At 46.3% G+C, this 18,325-nt stretch overlaps 1 protein-coding gene across 6 annotated transcripts in view; it reads right to left on the bottom strand.

The window, feature by feature from the left end:
- The window catches only part of LOC311524055 (uncharacterized protein), a 127,716-nt gene extending 114,380 nt beyond the window's left edge, over window positions 1–13,336 (bottom strand). For 4 of the 6 annotated variants that reach the window (XR_014712474.1, XM_084634796.1, XM_084634795.1 and 1 more), the window contains exon 1: window positions 13,002–13,335. Coding sequence is in view for 5 of the 6 variants with exons in the window: in XM_084634796.1 (XP_084490922.1) it covers window positions 13,002–13,050 (49 nt within the window). In the remaining variant the exon portion in view is untranslated. Of the gene's footprint in view, window positions 1–13,001 lie in introns of all 6 variants that reach the window. The other 2 variants (XM_084634797.1, XM_084634798.1) reach the window with 1 other exon arrangement.
- Window positions 13,337–18,325: the final 4,989 nt, after the last annotated feature.

Consider the following 18,325-nt stretch of genomic DNA (forward strand, 5'->3'; position numbering starts at 1 on the left):
CACTGCCTCACTTGTGCACAGCTGTCTGCAGATGATGAGGATGTTAAGTCACTAGTGACTTAGATTCAGGCAGATGACCTAGAGGTGAAAGTTTCCATTTCCCATTCTCTCACCCATCCATTTCCCTTTCCTTTTAAACACTTATCCTTAGCTTCTTGTTCCCTGTCATGTGTTAGGTTTTCTTTAATTTCTCTGTCAGGATTTGGCACAGGTGGCATTTCCCTTCATTAAAAGCCCTTTCATCAGAAAAAAGGTGGAATCCCTCCCCCACCCACCCACCCACCCCACCCCGGCCCCCAAACAATGAGATTTGCATTTCCTAGAATTTTTTTTAAAAGGGTCATTTCCTTTCTGAACCAAAAGGCATTTTTTGCCTCTGACTGCCTTTGCTGTATGTGCTGAGACAGGGAGCAGGTTTGAGAACCACTGTCCTAATAATGGTGTTTACTGCCACAGTGCATTTTAACCACATAGTGTAGTATGTTTGCAGGACGCAAATTACAGATTCATAATTGTGAACATTTACACCAGAAACCTGAGTGTGAGAGTTAGCTCATCTAATCAGGAAACCGAGATATACCATGTGACTGGTGTCCAGTCAAATTAGCTCAAACTTCAAATTCAGAATAAATCATTTTGAGAAGATGGTGATTGATTTATGGAACAGAGGTGAAGGATGAAATTCACTAAATGATTAATTCAGAGTGAATTTCAGATGAAATTCAGAGTGTTACAAGTTGGTCTCTCAGCAAAGGTAACAAAGCACTTTGGGGTGAAAGATGATCTCTGAATTGCAGATATTATTTCTTGTAGGTTCAGGGACATAATGATGCCGCTTGGTTCACAACAGAGACACACTCGGGGGGACAGTGTTAAACTCAGTGTAAAATGGACATTGATAAATTAGAGGGGGAAACAGGGATTTCCCTACACTGCCCCTGAATTTCCCCAACAGCCTTCCAGTGGTCAACTAGCTACCTTTACAGTGTTGCCAGTTTAGTCATTGGTTGGAAATTTGAATTGAAATTGAAACATTAATACACACTTTAAAAGCATGTACAGTATATGATAAAATACTTGTACTTGAAAAAGCATAACAGGTTTGAAAAGTATGAACAAAGACTAGCTTCCTCACACAGCAGGGTTTTTTTTATGACAATGTCGGTGCATTCGTTTTTTGTGATGTTGACCAACCTAAGAATTTCAAATTATGATTTGTAAGCAAGGTCTGAATGAGCTCTCTCCTGACAGCAAGTAATGAGCTGGGGGCGGGGGGGAGGAGGAGGGAGAGGTTTCAGGACCAGACTGTATTTAGATGAACCTATCTATCTTGCCTTGGTATCCAGCAGAGATGTGTTGCCCAAGAGATCAGTTTTGCCTGGTGTTGGGTTACAAATCACTTTAGTACTGAATGCAGGGGTAATGAAATGTTGTTACTGTATGAGTAAAGGGCAGCAAAACTGTACTTAGCATGTCCTGGTTGAGGGGGTCACCTTCAGTGCTTAATTTGTGCCAAGTCTGAGCCCTGGCACATCTAGGCTTGGTGTTCATAGCCCCAGGACCTCTGGACTTGCCACATCAGTTATAAAAGTAAAAAAACTTGCTTGAGCCCTGGCACCTCTTTCATTACAAATTAAGCATTGATCATGCTCAATTGAACTGCACTCCCTACTCAAGGGTTTTGGATAGTGGGGAGAGAGAGAGAGAGAGAGAGAGTGGAGACAGGTGTTTTTCTTGGTGGCGTGGGCTCAGCCTAAGAGTCACAGGCACTATTTGACCTGCCCCCATCCTTTGTTTAAAATTACAGATGATTAGGCACCATAAAGAGTCTTTTGTTTTTGAAGTGACCACTGGAGCTGAAATCACTGATAATCATCAGGTCGGTGCCCAGCTTGCACTAGCAGTGAGGTTCCCCCACTGAGAGCTGAAATCACTGAAAGCTGGGTAGAACCTCAATAGACCGACTCACCAAGGTCACAGTGGCAGGTGGCAGCAGAAGGTGATGGCACAGGGCCATCAGCGATGGAGCAGTGGAGTGAATGGTGGCATGATGAACAGTGGCCAGAGCAAGAGGCCAGAGTGAGTGGCAATCAGCGAGTGGCTGGAGGAACAAGCAAGGTGCCTTCATCCCTCCCCTTCCCCTCCCAGTGTGGGAGATGAACTCATGTGAAAGCACCTCTGAACTCTGGGTCTTCACTGACCCAGAACACCAACTATGAGTGGGGTGGGGTGGAGGGAGAAGGATAGGCATATTAAAGGAACATTTCATTGTTGGACTATGTTTTAGTGACTTAGGTCTAGAATGCTAGATTTGTGACTAGGAAACTTATATAAATATACATTCCTAGTGGGCCAAGATTTTTAAAATGTATTATTTGCCAAGGTCATTATCTCACATTGTCGCTATCTCGAGAGATCATTATCTTGGGGAGTTTCTGTACTAAACATTTTTATTATATTATAATTACTTTTTACATAAGAACATAAGAACGGCCATACTGGGTCAGACCAAAGGTCCATCTAGCCCAGGATCCTGTCTTCTAACAGTGGCCAATGCCAGGTGCTTCAAAGGGAATGAACAGAAGAGGGCAATTATCAAGTGATCCATCCCCTGTTGTCCACTCCCAGCTTCTGGCAAATAGAGGCTATGGGCACTCGGAGTATTGCATTCCTGCCCATCCTGCTAATAGCCATTAATGGAGCTATCCTCCATGAACTTATCTAGTTCTTTTTTGAACCCTGTTATAGTTTTGGCCTTCACAACATCTTCTGGAAACGAGTTCCACAGGTTGTCTGTGTGTTGTGTGAAGAAGTACTTCCTTTTTGTTTGTTTTAAACTTGCTGCCTATTAATTTCATTGCATGACCCCTAATCCTTGTGTTATCTGAAGGAGTAAATAAGTAAATAACATTTCCTTATTCACCTTCTCCACCTCTATAATATCCCCTCTTAGTTGTCTCTTTTCCAAGCTGAAAAGTCCCAGTCTTTTTAATCTCTCCTCATACTGAAGCTGTTCCATACCCCTAATCATTTTAGTTGCCGTTCTCTGTGTACCTTTTCCAACTCCAATATATCTTTTTTGAGATGGGGCAATCAGAACTGCACACAGTATTCAAGATGTGGGCATACCATGGATTTATATAATAAAAGTGGAGGAGTTTGGTTTGCCAGACTGATCAGCAAACCAATGCTGAAAACCAGTGAAAAGACTGCAAAACACCAAACCTTTGGACTGCATCAACATGCAGAAAACTTTATAAGCCAGTTACTGTCAAAGCCAATTTTAGAAGTACTTAATGAGGCTGTTAAGAATTCTAGAGACAAAACACAGTTTATGCAAACAAACATGGCTGTCACATCATACTTTCTATTTAAGCAAGAGATACCACATACTACAAACTGGAGGTCAATGTTGTTAAGTGCCTTGTCAGTTGTTAATCCTGAAGTTGGACACTGGTTCTGACCAAGACCAGCAAATGCTCACTATCTTTCTGCGAGAAACTCAACTGACTGGTTAGAAGCGCATAGTGCAACAATGAAAGACTCAGCAGTTTAAAAAGTGAAGAACTCTCTCACTGCATTCAGAAAATTTGCGTACATGGCCAACGAATGCACCAATGTAAATGGGCATCAAGTATTAAGTCATTGTGTATGTTATCTTGATGTCAGTGGTAGGCCAGTAGATGCATTTCTAGATGTTCAGGTTATAGAAGACATATCAGCTGCATCTGTGACAACCTACGTCTTAGAAGAGTTAAATGTTTGTAGACTGAACCCTAAAGAGATGGCTGCTGTGCATTTGATGAAGTTGCAAACCTCTCTGGAAGGCAGTGGAGTACAAGCTTTGCTCAGAGAAAAGTGTAACCCTAATCTCTCCTATATGCACTGCAGAGGCCATCTATTCCATCTAGTACTCATAGAATATCAGGGTTGGAAGGGACCCCAGGAGGTCATCTAGTCCAACCCCCTGCTCGAAGCAGGACCAATTCCCACTTAAATCATCCCAGCCAGGGCTTTGTCAAGCCTGACCTTAAAAACCTCTAAGGAAGGAGATTCTACCACCTCCCTAGGTAACGCATTCCAGTGTTTCACCACCCTCTTAGTGAAAAAGTTTTTCCTAATATCCAATCTAAACCTCCCCCACTGCAACTTGAGACCATTACTCCTCGTTCTGTCATCTGCTACCATTGAGAACAGTCTAGAGCCATCATCTTTGGAACCCCCTTTCAGGTAGTTGAAAGCAGCTATCAAATCCCCCCTCATTCTTCTCTTCTGCAGGCTAAACAATCCCAGCTCCCTCAGCCTCTCCTCATAACTCATGTGTTCCAGTCCCCTAATCATTTTTGTTGCCCTTCGCTGGACTCTCTCCAATTTATCCACATCCTTCTTGTAGTGTGGGGCCCAAAACTGGACACAGTACTCCAGATGAGGCCTCACCAATGTTGAATAGAGGGGAACTATCACGTCCCTCGATCTGCTCGCTATGCCCCTACTTATACATCCCAAAATGCCATTGGCCTTCTTGGCAACAAGGGCACACTGCTGACTCATATCCAGCTTCTCGTCCACTGTCACCCCTAGGTCCTTTTCCGCAGAACTGCTGCCTAGCCATTCGGTCCCTAGTCTGTAGCGGTGCATTGGGTTCTTCCGTCCCAAGTGCAGGACCCTGCACTTATCCTTATTGAACCTCATCAGATTTCTTTTGGCCCAATCCTCCAATTTGTCTAGGTCCTTCTGTATCCTATCCCTCCCCTCCAGCGTATCTACCACTCCTCCCAGTTTAGTATCATCCGCAAATTTGCTGAGAGTGCAATCCACACCATCCTCCAGATCATTTATGAAGATATTGAACAAAACCGGCCCCAGGACCGACCCTTGGGGCATTCCACTTGACACCGGCTGCCAACTAGACATGGAGCCATTGATCACTACCCGTTGAGCCCGACAATCTAGCCAGCTTTCTACCCACCTTATAGTGCATTCATCCAGCCCATACTTCCTTAACTTGCTGACAAGAATACTGTGGGAGACCGTGTCAAAAGCTTTGCTAAAGTCAAGAAACAATACATCCACTGCTTTCCCTTCATCCACAGAACCAGTAATCTCATCATAAAAGGCGATTAGATTAGTCAGGCATGACCTTCCCTTGGTGAATCCATGCTGGCTGTTCCTGATCACTTTCCTCTCATGCAAGTGCTTCAGGATTGATTCTTTGAGGACCTGCTCCATGATTTTTCTGGGGACTGAGGTGAGGCTGACTGGCCTGTAGTTCCCAGGATCCTCCTTCTTCCCTTTTTTAAAGATTGGCACTACATTAGCCTTTTTCCAGTCATCCGGGACTTCCCCGGTTCGCCACGAGTTTTCAAAGATAATGGCCAATGGCTCTGCAATCACAGCCGCCAATTCCTTCAGCACTCTCGGATGCAACTCGTCCGGCCCCATGGACTTGTGCACGTCCAGCTTTTCGAAATAGTCCCTAACCACCTCTATCTCCACAGAGGGCTGGCCATCTCTTCCCCATTTTGTGATGCCCAGCGCAGCAGTCTGGGAGCTGACCTTATTAGTGAAAACAGAGGCAAAAAAAGCATTGAGTACATTAGCTTTTTCCACATCCTTTGTCACTAGGTTGCCTCCCTCATTCAGTAAGGGGCCCACACATTCCTTGGCTTTCTTCTTGTTGCCAACATACCTGAAGAAACCCTTCTTGTTACTCTTGACATCTCTGGCTAGCTGCAGCTCAGGTGCGATTTGGCTCTCCTGATATCATTCCTACATGCCCGAGCAATATTTTTATACTCTTCCCTGGTCATAAGTCCAACCTTCCACTTCTTGTAAGCTTCTTTTTTATGTTTAAGATCCGCTAGGATTTCACCATTAAGCCAAGCTGGTCGCCTGCCATATTTACTATTCTTTCGACTCATCGGGATGGTTTGTCCCTGTAACCTCAACAGGGATTCCTTGAAATACAGCCAGCTCTCCTGGACTCCTTTCCCCTTCAAGTTAGTCCCCCAGGGGATCCTACCCATCCATTCCCTGAGGGAGTTGAAGTCTGCTTTCCTGAAGTCCAGGGTCCGTATCCTGCTGCTTACCTTTCTTCCCTGTGTCAGGATCCTGAACTCAACCAACTCATGGTCACTGCCTCCCAGATTGCCATCCACTTTTGCTTCCCCCACTAATTCTTCCCGGTTTGTGAGCAGCAGGTCAAGAAAAGCTCCCCCCCAGTTGGCTCCTCTATCACTTGCACCAGGAAATTGTCCCCTACGCTTTCCAAAAACTTCCTGGATTGTCTGTGCACCGCTGTATTGCTCTCCCAGCAGATATCAGGAAAATTAAAGTCACCCATGAGAACCAGGGCGTGCGATCTAGTAGCTTCTGCGAGCTGCCGGAAGAAAGCTTCATCCACCTCATCCCCCTGGTCCGGTGGTCTATAGCAGACTCCCACCACTACATCACTCTTGTTGCTCACACTTCTAAACTTAATCCAGAGACAGTCAGGTTTTTCTGCAGTTTCGTACCGGAGCTCTGAGCAGTCATACTGCTCCCTTACATACAGTGCTACTCCCCCACCTTTTCTGCCCTGCCTGTCCTTCCTGAACAGTTTATAACCATCCATGACAGTACTCCAGTCATGTGAGTTATCCCACCAAGTCTCTGTTATTCCAAGTACGGGTACGAGCTGCAGAATCTTCAAAAGACATTTTAAAAGCCATAAATGTCATTTCTTCATTATAGTCTTTTTTTCAGCAAGAATCCAAAAGGGCTCAACATCTTAAAGTTCAAATGAGTCCAACCTGGGAAAAGCCACTGGCCTTCTCATAAACGACCCATGGCTGTTGTCTTAAAAATTACTGCAACCATTATTATTGGCTTTGGAAAGGATCTACCTAGATCGGATGGATCTAAGTAGTAATGCTGGTGGACTACTTTTGCTACTACATTCAGAGAAGACTATTGCCATTCTCTCTCGTAAGTCTACTGCTGAAACCACTTAGGTCATTAAACAATGCCGTCCAGGCATCAGTAGTAGATCTTTGTCCAGCAATAGAAGCTACACTTGGATCAAACAGAGAGATAGCCATTGAAAATGTACTGGAAGAAGCAAGGATTTCAGTTCAGAAGTTGACTAATTAAGGCACTTAATATTGACTCCTTAAGTGAAGAGAACAAATGCTACTTGTCAAGCCAGCTGAAAAAGTACACAGATTTGATTCTTACAAATCTACAACAGCAATTTTTGGATTCTACTCAACCTTTACATAGCTTTTACAGATGCCTGTCTTATAAAACACCGACAGTTGAGTGGAGAATGAGGCACTACCAGCAATGGGGCTGCTATGTGATCAGGACAACCGTCACCCCTTCAGTATATTCAAACACCCCTCTATATTCAAACACCCCCCTAATTTCAATTAGTGAAGGATGACAAAAATGATAAGGGGATTTTACATATGAGGTGTTAAGTTAACAACATGTACAGCTTACAAGAGACTGAGAGAGTGAGCACTGTATACAAAAACTTGAGAGGCAGTGACACTGGGGAAAGGGAAATGAAAAGTTTATAGGCATAGATAGATAGTGGGATAAAAGAGGAAATGGCTTCCTGAGTGGAAAACCCACTTAAGGTTTTTCAGCTGGCCAACTAGTTTCTTGGAGCAGGGCAATGGGTCTGTTGAGTTACTGACCCTCTAGCTGAAGCCATCAGTGCACACAGGAACCAACACTGCTCAGCTAGATTATCCTATTTATTACTGGAATAAATCCGAATTTATTGATTAATAGAGTCATCGCTTTTAAAGTCAGAAAGGCCTAGTCCAATCATCTAATCTGACCACCAGCATAATACCTCACCCAATAACTTCTGCATCAAGCCCATCACTCATTTATTTATTTAGATCTAAATAATAATGAAAAAGACTCCTAGGTGCCCTAGCACATTGTTATCCCATACATGGAAATGCCAGCATCATGACAGCTTCAACCAGGGGCTCAGCCAACCAGCCAGTCACAAAAATTCCTTTCTTCCCATTCACTGTGGTGGGAAGCACGTACACAGACCTCTCCAACCATGGAGCCTAGTGGAATTTCCACTGGGGAGGGTTTGCTAATTTAAACAAAGGAAATGGGTAGAATGGACTGGGGGTGGGGACAGGGATTGTGATGCACAATGCAAAGTAATGCACATTGGAAAACGTAATCCTAACTATACATATAAAATGATGGGGTCTAAATGAACTTTTATCACTCAAGAAAGAGATCTTGGAGTCGTTGTGGATAGTTCTCTGAAAACATCCACTCAATGTGCAGCAGCAGTCAAAAAAGTGAACAGAATGTTGGGAATGATTAAAAAAGGGATAGATAATAAGACAGAAAATTTCATCTTGTCTCCATAGAAATCCATGGTACGCCCACATCTTGAATACTGCATACAGATGTGGTCACCCCATCTCAAAAAAGATATACTGGAATTGGAAAAGGGCAACTAAAATGATTAGGAGCATGGAACAGCTGCCATATGAGGAGAGATTAATAAGACTGGGACTCTTCAGCTTGGAAAAGAGACGACTAAGGGGGGATATGATAAAGGTCTATAAAATCATGACTGGCGTGGAGAAAGTAAATAAGGAAGTGTTATTAACTCCTTCTCATAACACAAGAACTAGGGGTCACCCAATGAAATGAATAGGTAGCAGGTTTAAAACAAACAAAAGGAAGTATTTTTTCACACAACATACAGTCAACCTGGGGAACTCCTTGCCAGAGGATATTGTGAAGGCCAAGACTATAACAGGGTTCAAAAAAGCACTAGATAAATTCATGGAGGATAGGTCCATCAATGGCTCTTAGCCAGGATGGGTAGGGATGGTGTCCCTAACCTCTGTTTGCCAGAAGCTGAAAATGGGCAACAGGGGATGGATCACTTGATGATTACCTGTTCATTCCCTCTGGGGCACCTGGCATTGGCCACTGTCGGACGACAGGATACTGGGCTAAATGGAACTTTGGTCTGATCCAGTATGGCCATTCTTAATTTCTTATGAAGGGGGGGCACTGGAATAATCTGCCCAGAGAGGTGGGTGAGGCACCATTGCCAGAGGAAGGTAGAGGGAGCACAAGAAGGACTAGGACAGATAAAACTCTTACTCGGTGCTTGGTGCCAGGGCTAGACAATCTGGAAGGTCTTTCTGATTTCCAGTCCTGTATGACTAGAGCTTCCTGAATTCACCATAAAATGAGAGAGGGGAGCAGGGGCCTTTTCAAGGTAAAGAAATAGGAAATCAGTGCAAGCACACGTTCTGTCTCCTTAACTGGGCATGTCACAGGAACCCTACAACTCCCTCCTCACAGCGTCATGGTTACTCTACTTAAACATGCAGGTTAGCCATTAATGGACTCTGAAACTCCATCTCCTATTACCCACAAACCTTGCTGTGCAGTGAAATCAGCCTTGTGTGTCTGATGGACTAGACCTGTGGCAGGGCCGTTTGGAGTTTGGCTTCAGGTCAAGGAAGCACCGAAAAGTTTGAATGTGGTTATACTGAGGTAAGTTTAAGGGGAGGGATAGCTCAGTGGTTTGAGCATTGGCCTGCTAAACCCAGGGTTGTGAGTTCAATCCTTGAGGGGGCCATTTGGGATCTGGGGCAAAAATTGGGGATTGGTCCTGCTTTGAGCAGGGAGTTGGACTAGATGATCTCCTGAGGTCCCTTCTAACCCTGTGATTCTGTGATAAGATGGTAAAAGTTAGTACAGACCGAACCTCAGCGTGGTGTCTTACTGCAGAGAAGAGACAGACCCTCAGCTGTCATGAGAACAAAGTGGATTGTTGCCTGAGGCTATTGGACACCTTCCTCACCTTGTCTCTTAATATCCTAGGACGACACAGCTACGTCACCACCGCAAATTGTCTTAAACTGCCTTCTGAGGGGCGTACCACCAGTATCACTACTGCCACCCCGCCTGCTTCCCTGGGTCTGTTCTTGAAAAGGGATGGTTGTGATGATGACTGAGAGTGAGACTGGTGTATGCTGGAGAGTAGCTGGATCTGTCCACGCTTTTCTTCACAGCTTTAAGGAGTTTGAGGGCTTAAGGCAGGGTGAGTCAGCAGGACTGTGGCCAAATCCAGATCTCCAGATGCTTTTGAATGGACCCCAAAATCTTTTTATTTACTTATTATTATCATTATTGTTATTATTTTTTTATTATTTTCACTGGAGTCTGGACCTTGACTATACCTTGACCAAGAAATCTGGATCTTGATCAAAACTAACTGACTATCCCTGGCTTAAGCCTTTTACCTTCCTCCCTTCACTGTCATTCTCTGCTCCTCACACACCCGTTCACTTTTCTCTCCAAGTTCCTTGCTTACTTTCTCTTACCCAGCAGCATCTAGCTGCTGACAGGTGCACTAGACATGCAGAGATGACACCAGCAGACAGCAAAGGAGAGGTTTGGATTTCATTCTCTCTCCAAAGCTGCGCTCATAGATGTGGCTTTATAGCCCTGCCACAGAACTTCCAAGAAACACAGCAAATTCTTGGCTGCTCTTGGCAGAGATGGGGCCCAAATCAGGGCACTGAATCTAAATCACCACTATCCCCCAAGCCTTAGGGAAATTCACCCTGGGTGTGAGCTCCACACCTCAGGCCCCATCTGTAGCTCACAGAAATTCTGACCAGGTTTCTCTTTCAATGCCCTGTGTGAGGTGTCTGTTTTCCTCCCAGGATCTCCCCCCACTCATGCACTGGTGTCCATGTGGTGAGTGGCACTTCTTTGGGAATTAGTAATATTCTCTTCCTGCAGACTTTGCTGTTACGGTCACACTATAGTTTGGGGAAAGAAAATCTGGTTTATGGCCAAATTACCCCCAGGCAAAAAAGGTACAGCAAAAAAGACAGCACTCTAAGTGGCAACAATTCACACATTTTTCAGGTTTCTGGGTGGGACTTGGATCTCTCTCCCAGCAGCAACACCAGCATTTGCTTTAGAAGTTCTTCAAGACAGCTTTCTCTACCTCTAATGTACAGTGGCCTAGCAATGTGCTCCAGCAATCCTAGCTAGCAGAATTGCTCTAGGGAACTATTATCCGCCAGTGCTTATTAGAGCAGCAGTCCTGACCACCCATTGGGGTTCTAACTTGCATTAGGGTTGGAGAGGAATGGAGCCAGCTCTCAGAGAGTGTAAGTCAGCCTGGGACTAGAGGTCACACTAGACTTACTAGCCTGCAAGTGCTTTTGCACAACATATAACTTAAATGCAGGTAACCTATCTCCACAGCCACATCTGCTTTTTCCACTTCCTCAAACAATTTCATTATCTTTCATCTTTATTTTTAACAAGAGGTGGCTTTTGGTGCTGGTGAAAAGCACCCAATGGGTGGGACTAAAGAAGTGTCACCTTATCAGTGGAATAGGTCAGTTACTATCTGCCCAATCTATTGATTTCAATGGAGCTATGCAGGTTTAGCCCAGGGTTTCCTGGTAAATGAGGCTGGAATAAGAAAAGGAGTACTTGTGGCACCTTAGAGACTAACCAATTTATTCTCTAAGGTGTCACAAGTACTCCTTTTCTTTTTGCGAATACAGACTAACACGGCTGTTGCTCTGAGGCTGGAATAGTATTTCTGTCCCTGGATCTTACTTGTAGATCTTGAAGATTACAAAATTCAGTAACAAATGTTGGGCAAACTCCATGCCACATCCATCACACCTGGACTCAGCCATGGCCATCTCACCTGAGTCCCAAAGCACTGTGAAATCCGGGTAACTGCACCTTTTTTGTGTGAAGGTGACATAAAGCAGTGTCATGGTACCACAACTGTCTCCCCCAGATTATGCCTGACATATACTGAACAGAGGGGCTGAGAGAATAGACTCTTCTGGAATTCCCTGCAAGTATCACACAAGCAATCAGGCAGTGCCGCCCTGGAGAAATAGATAGTGTTGGCACCCAGTAGAGTAACTGGGGCCAGATTTGGACCAGAGTTACATTGCCACAAAATGGTGGTAAGTCAATATAGTTACACCAGCGTAAATCCAGAGGAAGACAGTTTGGATTCTAGTCCTTTATTTTTATCCCCCTAGGCCGCTGTTTGTTTGGGGTGGGGGTTCTTTAGTCAGCCGGAGTGATATAACCACCTTAATCACCTACTGCATTTTAGTTTTAACATTAGTTGCAAAACCCTTCCAGAGACAGAAAGTTATTTCAATTTGAGCTGCAAAGCGTCTGAACTCAACCATTTGCTTTTTTCTTTCTCCCCCCTGCTCCCTCGCAGCCCTATAATGGCCAATGGTTTTGGTTTTTTCCTGGGGAGGGGGAAAGGGGTGTCCACCAATTTTGTTCGGCAAGTTATTTTGTAAAGAAAAAAACTTCCCTCCAGTGCCTGCTCGTATCCGGCCAGGGTTCACGAGCTCACGTTCCTACGATTGCGTTGGAAACCCCTGAGCAAATGTTTGTCATGCAGGTGGTGCTGCGGCACCGGCCCATGCTTCACCTAGGCTGGGCCAAAGCCAGTCGCAAAGCCGCCGCCAGTGCAGCGTTTCATGGGGAAGCCAGAAGGTTTATTGTCATCAGCCACTAGCGGGCTGGGATCCTCTTTGTCACGACACGACTCTGTAGAAATGTGAGTGAAAGGCTGGTGCTGACTCTGGCAGTCAGCCTGACCCAACCCCCAGTGCAGTCAATGGCCAGGTTCGCCCTGGCCCCAGGGGCTGGTGCAAGCTCTGCGGGGAGGGGGCGGCTGGGGCGGGATGGGCGCCTCTGGACCCGCTCTCTGACTCAAGGACACGCGTGGAGTTCGCTTCTTTTCCGACCCAATTCGGCCAGGTGCTGAGCGCAATTGAGCCGCGGGGTCGCAGGCGCTCAGACCCGCTCCCCAATCTGTCTTTCACTGCCGCGTCGCTAGGCTAGACAGCCGCTGTCTCCGCCACAACAACCCCAGCCGGGCGCGCCCCGATCGGCTTTTCCTCCGACCTTCGGGGGCTGGTGCGGGCCAGACCGGGACTCACCTTTTCTCCAGGGAGCTCCCAGGGTGAAGCTCTTGTGCCAGCTGAACATCGCGGCCGCAGGAAGCTTCGCTCCTTCACTGGCAGCGGCTGGGAGCCGGGGCGCCAGCCCGAGGCATCCTGCCAGCGCTCTCGCCTCGCGTGGAGTCTCCACGGTTTGCTTTCAATTAAACCGGCCCCGCGCTGGCCCTGACTCCCATCGCTGGGCTGGCGCAGGAACCCCCTCGGGAGGGAGGGAGGGAGCGAAGAAACCCCTCCCCTTTGCAGAGCTCTGCAGGCTGCAGCTGAGCCCAGAGGAAATAACTCGAGTGGCAGCCGCAGCAGCAGCCAGGGGCTGTTCTCGCCGAGGCTGCTGAACTGTAAATGGGCGCGCAGCCAGCAGGGCCTGACATTCCACAGGCTGCTCCCTTTCCATCTCCCCGGGCTGATAAGCCAGTGCCTGGAGGGGTTGATACCTTCGCTATCCCAGAGCACCCCCGGGAAAGAAATGCCTGAGCCCTTGCATAAGGGCAACAAACAACTCACATCTCCGGTGGGTTCCGAAGAGGAGAGCAGGGAGGGAAAGCATGGAATGTGATTTGGTTTTTTTCTCCGCAGTAAGTGTGTTCCTGAGTTATACAAATCCCTGCCTTGATTTAACATGGCTACAGGACACTATTAAAGGGGCAGAGGCAGCAAGAGCTAAATTAATTCCAGTTCCACTGGCTATGATTGGAGAGTTCACTGCAAACCTCAATGGTTTGGAATGGTTATAAAACTCCAAGCAGAGCTGAAGGGCTCAGGTCATAACCAAACAGTTACAGTGCTGACCTACAGCTTTCCTGGAGAACTGCATAGCTGGGAGCAGGGCCCTGTGATTTGTACCCAACCAAAGCTATATGTACAGGCCTGCTGTTGTCCATGTACATGCCTCAGAAACCAGGTTAAGACAGTGCAAAACAAACCACAAAGAAAGGAAACCCTAAAACCCACCTCAATCCAAACAAAGCCTCTCCTGTATATTTGCTAAGAGATTGCCCTAATCCACATCCCTCTCCGGCCAAACTTGTATTGACTTCAAAGCCTTTGGGATGTATTCTGCCATTACACCAGTGTCAAATCGTAGCAACTCTACTGCCTTCCATGGGTGTTTTGCCTGAATGAAAATTGCCGGGGCCAGACCCAGACAAGATCTGTTGCTAGGTGTTGTTTTTCCAGTTGCTGAATTTGGGGTGGGTGTGGTTGGGGGACTCAGATGAATTAATAGTTGCAAATGAGTGGAAAAAAATCAAATAGGTGGGGAGGTGTTGGAAAAGATCCAGTCCAGCTTTCCCCCTTCTCCTTCCCAGGTGCCAGATTAGTCCAGCTTCCCCCAGCTCTCATGCCCCTCTCCTCCAGATGCCTTTCTTTATCCCTTTCCTTTGAAATAAACATCATGGGCCAGATCCTCTGCGAGTGGAAATCAGCTTATCTCCATTGAAATCAGTGGAGCTGTGTTGATTACACCAGCTACATTTTTGAAGAGGGCACTACATGAAATCAAAAATTGCTTTCCGTTGCAGAGACCAAAGAAAGTCTCATTTTAGTATTATTATTGCTCTGAAATCAATGTCACAGCTCCATTAATCAGCACCACCTTCTTCCTCACCCAGATACTAGGTTAGCCTCTCAGACCTGACTGCAGGGGGTCACTGGGAGCACTCGGCTAACACCAGGCCCTTTTAAAATCTGTGGCAACAAGATCTGTGCTCCATGGGATGGAAGGCAAGTGGTGTAGGTGCACCCAGCACTAATGGGCACATTCTCTTCTCATAACTATGGGAACATTCTACATAGGCGGGAGGGAAAGGGAGCAAATAACCTAGGCACAAGTCGTAGGTTATGTCTACACTGTGCAACTTACAGTGCTACAGCTGTGCTACTAAAGCCTTGCAGTGTAAGGCACACAGTGTAGCAGCTCTTTGTCAGTAGGGAAGAGCTCTCTTGCCAACAAAATACCCACCCACCCCAGTGAGGGGTGGTAGCTTTGTTGGCAGGAGTCGCTCTCCCTCTGACAAAGCGTTGTCCACACCGGTGCTTTTTGTCATTAAAACTTTTGATGGTCAGGGGTGTGTTTTTATACACCCCTGACCAACAAAAGTTTTAACAACAAAAGTGCAGTATAGGCATAGCCTAGAGATTAGTTACAACAGTAAAGAATTTCCATGATCTGCACCTAGGGCAGCTCAAACAGAGCTAGGCTTGTCCCTTGGGCTCCTTCACTCTGTCTCTTAAGAATATAAGGATGGCCATATTGGATCAGACTAATGGTCCATCCAGCTCAGTATCATAATCTTCCAATAGGGGCTAGTGCCAGGTGCTTCAGAGGGAATGAACAGAAACAGGGCAACTATTGAATGATCCATCCCCTGTCATCCAGTCCCAGCTCCTGGAAGTCAGAGGTTTAGGGACACCCAGAGCACAGGGTTGCATCCCTGACCATCATGGCTAATTGCCATTGATGGACCTACCCTCCATGAACTTAGCTAATTCTTTTTTGAACCTGGTTATAGTTTCGGCCTTCACAACATCCCCTGGCAACGAGTTCAACAGGTTGACTTCGCGTCGTGTGAAGAAGTACTAACTTATGTTTGTTTTAAACCTGTTGCCTGTTAACTTCATCTGGTGATCCCTGGTTCTTGTGTTATGTGAATGGGTAAATAACACTTCCCTATTCACTTTCTAGAACATAAGAACGGCCATACTAGTCAGACCAAAGGTCCATCTAGCCCAGTATCCTGTCTTCCGACAGAGGCCAATGCCAAGTGCCCCAGAGGGAATGAACAGAACAGGGAATCATAGAATCATAGAATCATAGAATATCAGGGTTGGAAGGGACCCCTGAAGGTCATCTAGTCCAACCCCCTGCTCGAAGCAGGACCAATTCCCAGTTAAATCATCCCAGCCAGGGCTTTGTCAAGCCTGACCTTAAAAACCTCTAAGGAAGGAGATTCTACCACCTCCCTAGGTAACGCATTCCAGTGTTTCACCACCCTCTTAGTGAAAAAGTTTTTCCTAATATCCAATCTAAACCTCCCCCACTGCAACTTGAGACCATTATTCCTCGTTCTGTCATCTGCTACCATTGAGAACAGTCTAGAGCCATCCTCTTTGGAACCCCCTTTCAGGTAGTTGAAAGCAGCTATCAAATCCCCCCTCATTCTTCTCTTCTGCAGGCTAAACAATCCCAGCTCCCTCAGCCTCTCCTCATAAGTCATGTGTTCTAGACCCCTAATCATTTTTGTTGCCCTTCGCTGGACTCTCTCCAATTTATCCACATCCTTCTTGTAGTGTGGGGCCCAAAACTGGACACAGTACTCCAGATGAGGCCTCACCAATGTTGAATAGAGGGGAACGATCACGTCCCTCGATCTGCTGGCAATGCCCCTACTTATACATCCCAAAATGCCATTGGCCTTCTTGGCAACAAGGGCACACTGCTGACTCATCGAGTGATCCTTTTTCTCCATATCATTCATGATTTTATAGACCTCGATCATAGTCCTCTCTTTTCTAAGCTGAACAGTCCTCTTAGTCTCTCCCCATACAGAAGCCTTTCCATACCCCTAATCATTTTTGTTGCCCTTTTCTGCACTTGTTCTAATTCTAATATATATTTTGTGAGATGGGATGACCAGAACTGCATGCAGTATTCAAGATGTTGGCATACCATAGATTTATGTAGTGGCTTTATGATATTTTCTGTCTTATTTTTCTCTCCCTTTCCTAAAGGTTCATAATATTCTGTTGGCTTTTTTGACTGCTTCTGCACATTGAGTGGATTTTTTCAGAGAACTATCCACAATGAGTGGTAACAGCTAATTTAGATCCCATCCATATCCGCGGGAAGTAGAGGAGTGGGGGCTGCTGCAGCATCTCCAGGTTTAATTCGGGGTCCTGGCTGCCGGTCCCGCACCCGGGGCTCCACTCCTGGCCCTACGCCCGCTCCCAGCTGTGGCCCCAGCCTCGGCCCCCGTACCTCTGTCTGGGTCCCTCCCTACCACAGACACGGCCCTGCTCCTGGCCCCAGCTTGGGAGGGGTGGGGGGTGGAGGGAGGGACAAAGGGACTGGCTTTCAGCACCCCCACTATTAAAAATGTTTCAGTACCACTGATCCCATCATTTTATATGTATAGTTGGGATTATGTTTTCCAACCTGCATTACTTTGCATTTATCAACATTGAATTTCATCTGCCATTTTGTTGCCCAGTCACCCAGTTTTGTGAGAGCCCTTTGTAACTCTTCACAGTCTGCTTTGGACTTAACTATCTTGAGTAATTTTGTATCATCTATAAATGTTGCCTCTTCACTGTTTACCCCTTTTTCTAGCTCACTTATGAATATGTTGAACAGCCCTGGTCCCAGTACAGATACTCGCTATTTACCTCTCTCTACTGTGAAAACTGACCATTTATTCCTCTGCTTTGTTTCCTAACTTTTAACCAGTTACCAATCCATGAGAGGACCTTCTATCTTATCCCATGACAACTTACTTTGCTTAATAGCCTTTGGTGAGGGACCTTGTCAAAGACTTTCTGCCAGTCCAAGTACACTGTATCCACCCTATCACCCTTGTCCACATGCCTGCTGACCTCCTCAAAGAATGCTAATAGATTGGTGACTCATCACGTCCCTTTACAAAAGACATCTCAAAGCTGCCTCCTTGGGGACCATCCCACTCTTGTCGGTTGGGAGAGTGTTAGGCCCTCAATCCCACAAGTGTATCCTCAGGTGTCATAGTGGTTGACTGGAGCCCGCTCTGTGTTGTCTCCCTGTTGCCTTGCTCTGAGGTTAGTGCAGCCTCCCTCTTTGGACAGCTTCCCTTCCTCTGGACGACAGGCTACACAGCCCTACAGAGTCTTTGGGGGAGACTCCTCCCACAAACTGCTGGGATCTGCCGCCCATCCCATCCCTCCTGTTGACCTGCTTCTCATAAGGCATATTTCTCCACTGCATTGTAAACCCACCGCTGAGGACCCAGGCTTGTGGACTAGGTGTTTATAAGCCACGTTTGAGCATCCACACTGCATCATAAACCTGGGCTCACAATTGCTGGACCCAGGTCTCACAGCCATGCTAACATGTCCACACTGCACTACACAGGCTTTCTGTGGGACTCCATCATCTACACCACATTATGCAGGCCCAAGTTCAACCACCCATATCCCAAACTTTCTAATGTCCTCCCCAAATGTGGCCACTCTAGCCCTTTGTTTGTTGTGCAGTGTGGGAAAACTTGACTGGCAAACAAATTTGACTGGTCAGAGGACAAAGAAAGTTGGCTTGTGGAATAATTTTGGCAGACTCC

The sequence above is a fragment of the Lepidochelys olivacea genome (assembly GCF_965140295.1).
Source record: "Lepidochelys olivacea isolate rLepOli2 genome assembly, chromosome: 7".
In the NCBI taxonomy this organism is placed as follows: domain Eukaryota; kingdom Metazoa; phylum Chordata; order Testudines; family Cheloniidae; genus Lepidochelys; species Lepidochelys olivacea.